Source organism: Muntiacus reevesi, chromosome 6, assembly GCF_963930625.1.
Source record: "Muntiacus reevesi chromosome 6, mMunRee1.1, whole genome shotgun sequence".
Classification (NCBI taxonomy): domain Eukaryota; kingdom Metazoa; phylum Chordata; class Mammalia; order Artiodactyla; family Cervidae; genus Muntiacus; species Muntiacus reevesi.
This window is the reverse complement of record NC_089254.1, coordinates 5750067-5764378: the sequence shown is the minus strand read 5'-3', so window position 1 is coordinate 5764378 and position 14312 is coordinate 5750067. Positions and strand designations below refer to the sequence as shown.

General features: G+C 38.9%; 1 protein-coding gene across 1 annotated transcript in view; it reads left to right on the top strand.

Moving 5' to 3' along the window:
- The window catches only part of SPMIP7 (sperm microtubule inner protein 7), a 62592-nt gene that overhangs the window by 23968 nt on the left and 24312 nt on the right, over window positions 1–14312 (top strand). The window contains exons 3-5 of the mRNA XM_065938694.1: window positions 8202–8278; window positions 10435–10573; window positions 12316–12383. Of these exons, the coding sequence (XP_065794766.1) occupies window positions 8202–8278; window positions 10435–10573; window positions 12316–12383 (284 nt within the window). The remainder of the gene's footprint in view (window positions 1–8201; window positions 8279–10434; window positions 10574–12315; window positions 12384–14312) is intronic.

Sequence of the window (14312 nt, the reverse complement as noted above, 5' to 3'; positions counted from 1 at the left end):
GGAGTCTCTGGCAGAGGCGTGGGAGGCCTGCTGGGGGGTCAGGGGCACTGAACACAGAGTGTGGGCGTGAGTCCTGAAGGAGGTCGACATCCTCATTAACCCTGCCATGGTTTGGCTTCAGGCCAAACAACAGGGAGGGAGCACAGCCCCGCCCATCAACAGAAAATGGGATTAAAGTTTTACTGAGCACGGCCCCGCCCATCAGAACAACACCCAGATTCCCCCACAGTCAGTCTCTCCCACCAGGAAACTTCCACAGGCCTCTTATCCTTAACCATCCGAGGGCAGACAGAATGAAAGAAGAAACAATATATGTATAATTAGAGTCCCTAAGAAGAGCTAAATAATAGAGTGGTATCATATGTCAAACCAGTGTTTCTCACCTTGGCACAATTGACATTTGTTGGTGGTGGTGGTATTTAGTGGCTAAGTCGTGTCTGACTCATTTTCGACCCCATGGACTGTGTAGCCCACCAGGCTTCTCTGTCCATGGAATTTCCCAGGCAAGAATACTGGAGTAGGTTCCCATTTCCTTCTCCAGGAATATTCCCTACTCAGGGATCAAACCCACATCTCCTGAATTGGCTGGCAGATTCTTTACCGCTAAGCCACCAGGGAAGCCCCACAACTGACAGCTCAGTTCAGTCGCTCAGTCGTGTCCGACTCTTTGTGACCCCATGAATCTCAGCACGCCAGGCCTCCCTGTCCGTCACCAACTCCCGGACTTTACCCAAACCCATCTCCATCGAGCTAGTGATGCCATCCAGCCATCTCGTCCTCTGTCGTCCCCTTCTCCTCCTGCCCCCAATCCCTCCCAGCATCAGGGTCTTTTCCAGTGAGTCAACTCTTTGCATGAGGTGGCCAAAGTATTGGAGTTTCAGCTTCAGCATCAGTCCTTCCAATGAACACCCAGGACTGATCTCCTTTAGAGATGGACTGGTTGGATCTCCTTGCAGTCCAAGGGACTCTCAAGAGTCTTCTCCAACACCATAGTTCAAAAGCATCAATTCTTCGGTACTCAGCTTTCTTCACAGTCCAACTCTCATATCCATACATGACTACTGGGAAAACCATAGCCTTGACCAGATGGACCTTTGTTGGCAAAGTAATGTCTCTGCTTTTTAATATGCTGTCTAGGTTGGTCATAACTTTCTTTCCAAGGAGTAATTTCATGGCCGCAAAAACCATCTGCAATGATTTGGGAGCCCCCCAAAAATAAAGTTTGCCACTGTTTCCACTGTTTCCCCATCTATTTCCCATGAGGTGACAGGACCAGATGCCATGATCTTAATTTTCTGCATGTTGAGATTTAAGCCAACTTTTTCACTCTCCTCTTTCACTTTCATCAAGAGGCTTTTTAGTTCCTCTTCACTTTCTGCCATAAGGGTGGTGTCATCTGCATATCTGAGGTTATTGATATTTCTCCCGGCAATCTTGATTCTAGCTTGTGCTTCTTCCAGCCCAGCGTTTCTCATGATGTACTCTGCATATAAGCTAAATAAGCAGGGTGACAATATACAGCCTTGACATACTCCTTTCCCTATTTGGAACCTGTCTGTTGTTCCATGTCCAGTTCTAACTGTTGCTTCCTGGCCTGCATACAGGTTCTCAAGAGGCAGGTCAGGTGGTCTGGTATGCCCATCTCTTTCAGAATTTTCCACAGTTTATTGTGGAAAGGCTTTGGCATAGTCAATAAAGCAGAAATAGATGTTTTTCTGGAACTCTCTTGCTTTTTCAATGATCCAGCGGATATTGGCAATTTGATCTCTGGTTCCTCTGCCTTTTCTAAAACCAGCTTGAACATCTGAAAGTTCATGGTTCATGTATTGCTGAAACCTGACTTGGAGAATTTTGAGCATTACTTTACTAGCGTGTGAGATGAGTGCAATTGTGTGGTAGTTTGAGCATTCTTTGGGATTGCCTAAACTGACATTTAGGGCTGGGTAATTCTTTGTTGTGCGGGACATTGTGTGTATTTAAGAATCATTAACAACTTTCCTAGTTTTTCCCCACAAAACACCAGTAAAACTCTCCTTGTGAATGAATATACCTTCTCAGAAAGCTAGAAAATGGTCAGAAAAGTGGACACAAAATGGATAAAATAGTGACAGTTTCCAAACCACAGCCCAAGGAACAGAAATCATAGAAAGCTTTTAATGCTTATGCAGTTGAAGAGATTGGAGTTGTAGGCAGCTAAGTCAAGTAAAATATGCAGAGTAGGATATCAGGGAGGAGGGAGCTCCATACAAGGGGCTCTGGAGCCCTGGGTATGAGGCAAAGAATGCACAGGTCTCTGAATATTGATCTGTGTGCTTAAGAGGAAATTGCCAAAGCTGGGCAAAGACCTATTGTGAAGAACTTCATGATTATTCTCTGACGCTCAGACAGGCAGAGGATGGTTCATGTCCCCACAGAGAAGGAAGACACATAGTACATGGGATATCCGTAGATGTCTCAGAAGGTTGTCACCTCTAGTCAGGTCAAGTTAGTCCTCTAAAGGTTCTTCTGGACTTCAACGAGCAAAGTTTAAAAGGAACCCTCAAAAGCACCCAACTGATTTCAATTTTGAAATTTGCACTGAAATAGAATCTAATACTAAGTATAAAACTAGTTCTAGCAACCAAGAAACTAAAGGGCAAAACAGATGCACACTAAAAAAATTCATTTTTATGCAGACAAGAAGAAAAATAATACCATAGTCAAGCAAAAAATAAATCAATAATACCAGACACAGGAGTGACAGACATGAAGAAACTACAGAAATATGTTACAAATTTGTTCCCTACATTCAGGCTGTGGAGGAGACCACAACCATGACAATGTGGGAAAGTGGCCACACAAAGAAGACTCAGAAGGATTTATAGAGAAAAATTCAGCGTCTAAAATTAAAGATAAACAGCTCTGAAAGCAGGTTAGAGACTGCAGAATAAAAGAAGAATGAAAGACATAGCAATAGAAACTATACAAAATAAATACAGGGAGAAGATCAGCAGTCAACTCTGGGACAATATCAAGTTGCATAACATATGTGTATTTGGAATCCCAGGGGAGAAAAGAAGGTGGGAAAAATTATTGGGGGAAATCATGGCCAAAATTTTTCCTAACTCTTGGAAATTATAAATCTGAAGATCCAAGAAATTCAGCAAATGCCAAGCTGAATATAGATAAACCCACGCACATCAATCACATTGCTGAAAAACAGTCATTGATAGAAGATCGTAAAACATTAGGTAGAGGAAAAAATATATATACAAAGGAGCACATATGAAAATGGCAGCAGGCTTCTTGTCAGAATCTGTACAAGCCAGAAGAACATGAGGACACAGTAAATTTTTAAAAAGTCAACTAAGAACATTTAAACCAGCAGTTACAAATATTTGGCAACCCTGTGGCAAAACTACAAAGTGTATTGAGAAAAATGTAAAAAATACTCAAATAGAGCAAGTTGCTCTCATCTGGATTGGAAGGCTCAGTGTTAAAATTTTTTTTAGACCTTTCTAAGTTGATTTTTAGTCTTAGTGCAATTCCAATCAACATCCAAGCTGTTTCTTTTAGAAAATTGAAAATTTCTTTATAAAATGAATACAGAAATCTAAGAATCATAAATAACCAAGACTATTCTTAGCAAGGGAGTGGAATCAATATTCATTTGTAATAAAAGCTATCAACAAATTAGATTTATAAGGGGACTTCCTCAACCTGATTTTGGACATCTGTGGTAAACTAAGGCTAAAGTAATGATAAAAGACAGTTTTCGTTCCTTAGAATCAGGAATATAAAATGCCTGCTCTTGTCAGTTTTTCTTTTCCATCTCATGGAGGTAATAGCTATTGCAGTAACATAGGGAAGAGAATTAAAAGTCATAAATATTGGAAAGGAAGAAACAAATCCATCTTTACATAGACATTATATAGAAAACCCTCAGGAATCTGCAAAACAACTACTAAAGATAATAGTTGAGTCAATTAAAGGCACAGGTTTACTGTTTAATATACAAAAACCAATTGAATCTTTACATATCAGAAGCAAACAATTGCAAAATGAAAATTTAAGATTATATTTTACAAACCAAACCAAAACTACATAAAATTGTGTGAAACATATGCACATTTTCTTCCCTGACTCACCAGAGTACTATACTGAGTGAAATAAAGAAGACCTAAATAAGTGGAAAGCAAACCAGGCTCAGGGACAGAAAGACATTATTGTTAATATGCTAATGCTTTCCCAGTTGATCTGTAGATAGTTTCAATGCAAACCACATAAAAATCCTAAGAGACACTTTTGAAGAAATTGGCAAGTTGATTGTAAAATTAATATACAATGGAAACCTAAAATAGCTAAAACTATTTTGAATAAAAAGAACAAGTTGGAGGATTGCAAGTCTTACTATAAAGCTACAATAATCAGTACCAATAGGCAAATGATAGACATACAGATTAATGGAACCTAAGAGTCCAGAAATAACAGCCACCGAATACATTGCCATTTGATTTTTTTTTTTAATGTGCCAAGCATTTTAGTGAAGAAAGGAAAGTCTTTTAGTATATTACAGAAACAGCTGTATATACCATTAACCTGTACAAAAAATAACCTTAAGTGGATAATAAGCCTTAACATAAAATTAAGATTATAAAATTTTAGAAATATTTAGATTTTCAAAATGCATTATAAAGAAAATGAACCAGCAAGCCACATAATGGGAAGATGTTCACAATCATATAAATAAGAAAGGATTTGTATCTAAAATGTATAAAGATCACTTAAAATCAATCAGGAACAAGAAGCATACCCCACATGAAAAATTATCAAAAGATCTGAACAGACCTCACAAAAAAATATAAGAATGGCTAATGGACACATTAAAAGATGCTCAATGTGCTGAATCATTAGTGAAATACAAATTATATACAGTATATCTCCACAATAGCTAAAATTTTAAAGGCTAAAAATTCCAACTGTTGACAAGGATACAGAACATTGGAATTCTCACACCCTACTGGTGGGAATGTGAAATGTTACAAATACTACAGAAACTTTAACACTTTGTTCAGAAGTTAGACACACACCTATCAAGTGTCCAGACATGCTTCTCTTAGATATTTACACAAGACAAATTAGAATATATGCCCACACAATGACTTGAGCATAAATACTCAGAGCAGCTTTATTCCTTATTGACAAAAAGTGGGAACAAATTGTTCATGTGCATGTGAAAGTATGAACACATTGTAGCGTAGCCATACAACAGAATAATATTCGAGTAAGGTCTATTATTCTAATAATGTGACAACAGGAATGAAACTGAAAATCATTAAACTGCATGAAAGGAGCCAGAAACAAAATATTATACATTAGCTGATTCTAAAATGCAAAACAGTATAGAGTGACAAAAAGCAGATTACTTGTTGACCTGGACTGGGAACATAGGGATATATGGATCCAAAGCAGCATGAGAAATGCTTTTTCAAAATATAAATACTCTGAATCTTGTCTGTTGTGGTGGTTTCATGAAAAAATATATATATATATCTGTAATATCAAATCATATGCATTAATCAGGTTTAGTTCATTAAAGATCTCAATATAGTTTATCTTTTAATGAAGGATACGGTAAACAACTTGACCTGACAACTTAGTTAAAATGAGCAAATTCCTTGAAAACACAACTTATCAAAACTGACATAAAACTGTCTGAGTGACAGAGGAACCAAAGATCAAATTGCCAACATCCATTGGATCATAGGAAAAGCAAGAGTTCCAGAAAAACATCTACTTCTGATTTATTGATTACGCCAAAGATGTTGACTGTGTGGATCACAAAAAAACTGTGGAAAATTCTTAAAGCGATGGGAATACCAGACCACCTTACCTGCCTCCTGAGAAATCTGTATGCGGGTCAGGAAGCAACAGTTAGAACTGGACATGGAACAATATACTGGCTCCTAATTGGAGAAGGAGTATGTCAAGGCTGTATATTGTCACCCTGCTTATTTAACTTATATGCAGAGTACATCATGCATAATGCCGGGCTGAATGAAGCCCAGGCTGGAATCCAGATTGCTGGGAGAAATATCAATAACCTCAGATATGCAGATGACACCACCCTGATGGTAGAAAGTGAAGAGGAGCTAAAAAGCTTCTTGATGAAAGTGAAAGAGGAGAGTGAAAAAGTTGGCTTAAAACTCAGCATTCAAAAAACTAAGATCCTGGTATCCGGTCCCATCACTTAATGGCAAATAGATGGGAAAACAGCGACCGACTTTATTTTCTTGAGCTCCAAACTTACTGCAGATGGTGACTGCAGGCTTGAAATTAAAAGATACTTGGTCCTTTGAAGAAAAGCTGTGACCAATCTAGAGAGCATATTAAAAAGCAGAGACATTACTTTGCCAACAAAGGTCCATCTAGTCAAAGCTGTGGCTTTTCTGGTAGTCATGTGTGGATGTGAGAGTTGGACCTTAAAGAAAGCTGAATACTGAAGAATTGATGCTTTTGAACTGTGGTGTTAGAGAACACTCTTGAGAGTCCCTTGGACTGCAAGGAGATCAAACGAGTCAATCCTAAAGGAAATCAGCCCTGAATATTCATTGGAAGGTCTGATGTTGAAATTGAAGCTCCAATATTTTGGCCACCTGATGCGAAGAGCTGACTCCCTGGGAAAACCCTGGATGCTGGGAAAGATTGAAGTTGGGAGGAGAAGGGGACGACAGAGGATGAGATGGTTGGATGGCATCACTGACTCAATGGACTTGAGTTTGAGCAAGTTCTGGGAGTTGGTGATGGACAGGGAAGCCTGGTGTGCTGCAGTCCATGGGGTCACAAAGAGTCGGACACGACTGTGACTGAACTGAACTGAACTGAGTAGACCTATACTTATTAAAATAGTTTAGTTGATTATTAAAACACTTTCCACAGAAAAACTCCAGGATTAGATAGTTTTACTGATGAATAAGATCAGATGTTTAAGGAAGATCTGACCCAAATAGTATATCTGAGAACAGAAAAAGCCTGTCATCTAAATGTGAAAAAGATACTACAACAAAAATAGTCTGATATGCTTATGAACAGGCAAAAATATTCTTAGCAAAATTTTACTAAATTGAATTTGCATGTTAAGTCACTTCAGTCATGTCCACCTCTTTGTGACCCTGTGACTGTAGCCTGCCAGTCTCCTCTGTCCCTGGGTTTCTCCAAGCAGGAATACTAGAGTGGGTTGCCATGTCCTTCTCCAGGGATCTTTCCCACCCAGGGATTGGACGTGCATCTCCTCAGTCTCCTGCATTGGCAGGCGGGTTCTTGACCACTCGCACCATCTGGGAAGGCCAACTGGTGATATATAAAAAGGATAAGACGTTAGGACTAAGTGGGGATTATTCCAGGATTGCAAATTTGGTTCAGCATTCCAAGTCAGTGACTATAGTTAAACTCCATGTACTAAGTCACTTTGGTTGTGTCTGACTCTTTGTGACCCTATGGACCGTAGCCCATCAGGCTCCTCTGTCCATGTGATTCTCCAGGCCAGAATACAGAGTAGGTTGCCATTTCCTCCTTCATGGGATATTCCCTACCCAGGGATCTAACCCACATCTTGCATCTTCTGCATTGTTAGGTGGGTATTTTTTTTACCACTAGCAGCACCTGGGAAACCCCTAACTACCACAGAGTTAAAAATAAGTAACATAAGATGTCTAGGAAGGCATCAAATATTTTAAAATGAAACACCACGACTCTAAATAATTCATGGGTCAAAGAAGAAATCACAGGAGAAATTAGAAAGTGTTTTAACCTAAATTATAAATTTGAAAATAAAGCTGATAATTTTATATAAAGGAGTTAAAAGTGTGCTAAGGAAGAAAAAATTAGACTTTTGTGGGTATATTAGAAAATAAGAAAGGTCTAGAATTAATTATGTAAATTTATAATCTTAAACTAAAAAATGATTAAGCCAAAAATCAGATTTAAAAAGATGAGTAGAATAATATATATTTGTAAATTTTAATGTAATCAGTAGGAATGTGTGTGGGTGTAAACAATGTAAATTTTCAAGTTAATAGAGGACAGTGTTAAATCTGGTTGATCCAAGAGGTGCTTTGAAAGAAGAAAAATGCAGAAAGAGGAGAAAAGAACGCGTGATGAATAGAAAGCGTTAGCAATTCTCATTTATATCTTATCTTTTTAACATTATTCACCCCTTCTAGGATAATGGAGAACCACTTTTACAATCAAACAAGAAATATAGTGCAAAAGACTCATTTTACAAGTCTTCTACACAAAAGTAAGCATGTTTTCCCAATAGAATTTGATTTAAAAATATATTTCTATTTCTTTTTTCTTTAATAACACATCTCCTTCCTGTGCACAATATCCAGGGTCCTGCGAGGACTTCAAAGAACTTCAGACACAATTCTTTATTTACTTACATTGGTTGCTAAAATAAACAGTTGAAGGGAAAAAAACCTACATTTAATAGAAAAATAAAACAAAAACAGAAAGGAAATGGTCAGAGAGAGAGGATGAGATAAGGGTACAGTGTCATAGAAAAGGAGAGCAGAGAAGTTTGAACGAGAGAATCATACAAAGTATCTGTTATGTGTCTACGCCCCAGGCTGTGAGATTCTCCAGTGAGTACTCACTCTAAAGGGAGACGGACGCTAAGCCAGAAGCCTAGTAGGTAGACAGATCATACCTTAGAAGGTAATAAGTCAATGAAAAAATGAGAAAAAAGTAAAACATGATAAGATCAGAAGCACCCCGTGGGGGGTAATAGGCTTCTGGAATAACTGAGAGGTCTGGGTAGGCCTCCTTGCACAGTGAGATTTGAGCAGAAACTTGGAAGAGGTGAGGGGATGTTCAGATGTCTGGAAGGACTGTTTTCCAGTCAAAGGGATTACAGAGTAACAGCCCTGTGTCAGACATGTGTCTGAGATGTCTATAAAGGAAGAGCAAAGGCCAGGATCTGCAGCAGAGTAAGGGAGCAGTAGTGGAAGAAGTCAGGAAATGCCAGGACCCAGATCTCATGGGGCATGTTAAGAAACTGTCAACAGTAGGGCCTTGGCAGTGAAGTGGCCAGATCGGGTGTGTATATCAACAGTCATGGCAGCTGTTGGGTTCAGAGTGGATTGAGTGAGAGGAGAAGCTGGCAGCCCAGTCAGAAGGCTGCCACTGTGATCTAGGTCAGAGGTAATAGTGGGTAGGAGGAGGTCAGTAGGAAGTTTTAACACTTGTTGGCCTATGGATACATTTTGAAAGCAGAGCCAACACAATTTCCAGGCTGCAGATTATGAGTCTGAAAGAAAGAGGCATGGAGAATGATTCCAGTGTTTATGCTCTGCAGCAGCATGGACTGAAGCCGTTGCTTATCACAGTGAAGGCAGGTAGAGCAGGTTTGAAGTGAAAGAATAGATATGTCAAGTGGGCAGTGGGTCTGTGGGTCTGCAGTCTAGGGGGAGAGGGCTGGGCTGGAGGAATACATCTGGGTGTCATGATTTATGGGCAGGGATGTCAAGCCACAGCATTGAATGAGTCAATGAAGAGCAGATCTTGAGTCTTGGCATGTGTACATCAAGAAAGAGGAGAAGGAAGCCAGCAAAAGAGACCAAGAGGAGGCAACAGGTAGAGGAGGAAGAAGATGCAGAGACCTGGTATCCAGATGGCTTTAGGGAGTAGGGGGATGAACTGCTTCACATCATGTGAATATAACTGCCCCTTCATAAGCCAGTAATCGAGACAGATGTCCTGACTTTGACCATCAGTGACCAAGTGACCTCAAGCAAACAGACTCAGTTCTCTAAGCCTTAGTTTATGTGTATATTAATGTTCTTCTTGTCCTGCTGCAGAGACCAAATGGAAAAAAAAAAAAAGTGTAACAGATTACCACAATGTAGCAGCTTTAAATCATGCCCATTTATCATCTCACATTTCCATAAGACGAAAGTGCTGGCATGTCCACACTGTATTTCTCAGACTGGAATCAAGACGTCAATGACAGCTGGGTCCTCATCTCCCAGGATCATTTGGATTGTTGGCAGAATTCAGCTCAGTGCAGCTGCGGGACTTACCGGTTTTGTTTGAGGATAACTAAAGAGTGTCTGCTGCTGTCTTCTTGCCTCTTTGGGGGCTCACCTGTTTAGGCTAGAACCACTTAGGATAAGCCACCTTTTGAATCCCTAAAATTCAGCTGATTAGAGACCTTAATTACATGTGCGCAAGCCCTTTTGTCATATAAAGTTGCCATAGAAACTGTCATAGGAATGGTACCGCTCACATTCATTTGCTCTGCCCACACCAGAATGGAAGTGGTTATGTACAGTGTGTATACAAGGGGCAGGAGTCTTGAGGGACATCTGCCTACTGCAGAATACAATATTGTTAGGAACCATGCTAGTTGGATATGTATTTTTCACAAGATGTCATTATTTAATAATCTTATAGAGCTTATGAAATGGTTCCTTGGGACAAGATGCTACCACCAAAACTTGATCCAGAAGAAACAACAGTGGAAAAAGCCGCTGACCCTGTTTCACATTGTTTTATACTGAAAAGATATGAAGGATTGCCTGCAATAACACAGGTCAGTGATTAGGGACCTTAATTATGTGTGCACAATCCCTTTTACTTTGTAGTTACATTTTTTGAAATAATGCATTTATTACTGAACCAAGCTTTAAACCACAGTAATATTTATTTTATTGTTATGAAAAGAGCAAAGCAAATATATACATTTATGGAATTGAAAATTCCATAATCATAAGTCATCAATAATCTCAAATGCATTCATACCTATATTGAAACTTTTCAAATTTCATTTAAAGACCACCTCTTTCTCAAAAGTTATTTTCAAATACTGTGTTTCCTTTAAAAATTGCAAAAGAAGGAGTAAGTAATGAAGACAGAGATATGATTATGATTCCTCCAGAGAGCCTATGCTGAGAACAGTCCTTAAATCCAGAACTTAGCTCTGCACTTTTTGAGGCAGAATGGGAAAATCCATGAATCATAAAGCTTTTGTGACAGACATACCCAATTATCTGTAGAGATGTTCGTTGTTTTCATTTCTGATATCAAGAACTCATCATGGGGATAAAAAAAAAAAAAACTCATCACAGGGATTACCACACTGATTAAAACCCATCACTTTCTAGAAGGTAAAACTCATCCTCCTTGCATGACATGTACCCAGGCCTCTGTTACTTGCCCGTGACCTCCTCATCCTCATCTCTCTCCATCTCTTCCTCTAGCTTCTCCTCCACCACTGACACGTCACCCTCCACATTGCACATCACGTTCTGTGGTGAGCTGCTCTCAAATCTTTGAGTCCACCTGCTGCTTCATCCAGCCTTGTCTTTTGCAGATGGTGTTCCACTGCCTTCACCACTGTTTTCTCTGGGATATATCTCGAGAACCATTCAGATCTTACTTTAGGCCTCACAGTATTGCATGGGATGCCCTTGCTCTGTGCTTGCAAAGCACCTTCTGCTTCCATGGATTCCCTCATCTTTTGGGGGAAATCTGAACCCTGGGACCACCTTTCAGAATGAAGTGTTTAATATGTAAAATACACAGGACTATAAAAGAGATCAGCTATATTGAAATACAGTTCTAAACATGGACTCCTAAGAGGTTCATGAGCTACAAGTTAAGAAGTCTAGATTATTTTGAAAAACTTCAGCTTTTACAGTGAAAAAGATGATAATAAGAGGAGAAAATAAGGCATTAATACAAAATCTCAGCATGTTATTTGCATACAGAAATTAAAACCAATTAAAGGACCAAAAATATGTCTGGATTCCTAGCTATTAATATTTTTAAGGCTCTCTCAACTCCTTTAAAATACTTTATACCTGTGAGAATGGTGTTTGATTGCCTACTCTTTGGTGTTGAGCTGTACTGTGACCAAAGTCATCCATGGCAGGATGAGATTCAGAGCCCGGGCTGTGGGTGGGAGAGACGCTCTGAGGCTGTGGAGCCAAGGAAGCCCCGTCTCCAGATGAGGGCTCAGGTCAGGCCTTTCACAAGGGCTTCGGCCTGGAGGAGGGGGCTAAGGAGGCAGGGTCCAGCTCCCGGAAGACAAAGGCTACTGAGGACCTGAGGGCACAGCAGGGAGCAGGAGCCGCCCTGAGCAGCCCTCTGGGTAGGTGACGGTGCTCCAGGAGCACCTCCACCAGGCGCCTGTGATAGGAGGGGCTGAGCTCCTGTACCAGAAATTACGGTACTTGAAACTCACATATCACAGAAATCACAGTAGTCGAAATTTAAATACTAGAAATTACAGTCACTTTGTTAAGTACTTATCATTCATTTTGATGATTTTAGATGGTTGGTGGACTCTGGGACAGATTTCAAACAAGATCTTTCTTGGCACCAGTCAAGCCAGTTAATTTGTAAGTTTTATCTCCCGATGTTCTCATCACTGTCACTTATTTATCTTTAGTCATCAGACACTCTAGCCCATGGGTGAGGAGCACATCCCCTGGAGAGTATCCTAGAGGCCCTCACACTTCATCCTTGTGGCTGGAAAGAGAACCCAAACCCCAGTGCAGCCACTCATGTTTCCAGCGTTCTCTGGTTTTCCCCTAATCCTTCTTAAAGTATAGACTATCAAACATACCACAGCCATTTAAAAATAAGGAGTGTTTCTATATCATTTCTTATGAACATTTATAGTGTTGTAAAATACATGGGCTTCAAGCGATTATAAATTATTTTCTATCAACTTTTGTATCTTATAGTATCTTGTATTCTGTTAACACCAAAAGCAATGACTTTATTACTAATCGTTCCACAAATATAATTTTATGCATTTAGTCTAAAAAAACTTGGTATTTCTGTCTTTGAAAATGTCACCGTTTTGGGTTTTTTTCTTCTAATTTTAACTCACAATCCAGCCATCACCTTATTTTTTAAATTTAATTTTGAATATTTCCTATATAAAAATGTAAAATAGAAATATGATGTAACCTATGTATCTACTTCCCAGCTTTAGAAACAAACCATTACTAATACCCAGAAGCCCCTATGTCCTTCTCTCCAAGAAGTTGTGCCTTCCTCAGGGACCACATTATTTTGGATTTGATGTTTCATATATTCATGCACCCTTAAAATGTATATGTTATTCTTAACTAAGATATGAAATTGTGTTCCATATGTGGAGACTCAATATAAGTGATATCAGATGTGTAACATTTTTGTTCCTCATTGTGTTTGTGAGACTCACACATGCTGGCTTCTCTAGGTATTCACTTTCTCTGACACACAGTCTTCCAATGAATGGATATACTACCATTTAGTCATCCATTCTTGTAATTTAATTTTTTGTCTGGTTTCTCTTGCAGTTGGAAACAATGTCCCTGTATCTTTATAAAGATATTTCTGGGTTTTATATATGCATCCTTACATCTATAATTGCTGCATCTAGAGATGTGAACTCCTTTATGTTCTTAACATTGCAACATTTTTCTCCAAATGAGCTTTGCCAGTGGATCAACCATCAATAATGCTTGAGTTCCCACTGCTGCATTCTGTGGCCTACATTTGGAATTTCCAAATTTTAAACATCAAACTTTAAAAGTACAAAATTGTGCTTCATTATAATTTTAATATTTTAATATTTCACAGTTACTAATATTGTTTGTAAGTTGTGACTTACTTGCATGCTCATGTGTACAACTTACCTTTTCATGTGTTTTGCATCTGGGTTATTTATCTTTTATTTTTTGATTGTAGGAAGTTTTATGTCTGTTATTCTGGGTAAAAATCCTTTATTGGTACTATGCATCAAGATATATCCTTCCAGTCTGTGACTTTTCTCTTTCGCAATGCCCTTTCCTGAACTGAAGTTTTGAATTTTAATATAACTGAAGTCATTGATATTTCCCTCAGTATATTGTTATTTTCTGTGGAATTTTTAATAGATCTTTTCCTGTCCAGAAGTAATAAGGATTTTATCCTTCTTTACTTTTTTCCTAAAACAATTAAAATTTTGCTGTTTACATTTATTTCTTTAGACCATTTGCAATTGATTCTTGCTTATGGTCTGAGCAAGGGACCTGTTTCTCAGCAGGACCAGGCAGGTGTCCTGGCCCAGTTTAGTGAGTAGACCGCTGAGTAGTGGCCTGCTGGTTGCAGCCCATTAGTGGAGAGTCACAACCAGAATTTTTGTGAAGATTAAGTAGAATAGAAAATATAAGAATGAATCACATGGAACCTTAAAGAGATATTTTTATTTTGCAACAAATACTGTGGCCAGTTATGAAGAATAGTGTGAGACAGACAGATAATGTATAAGAAAAATGCATGTGCCCACCATGAGA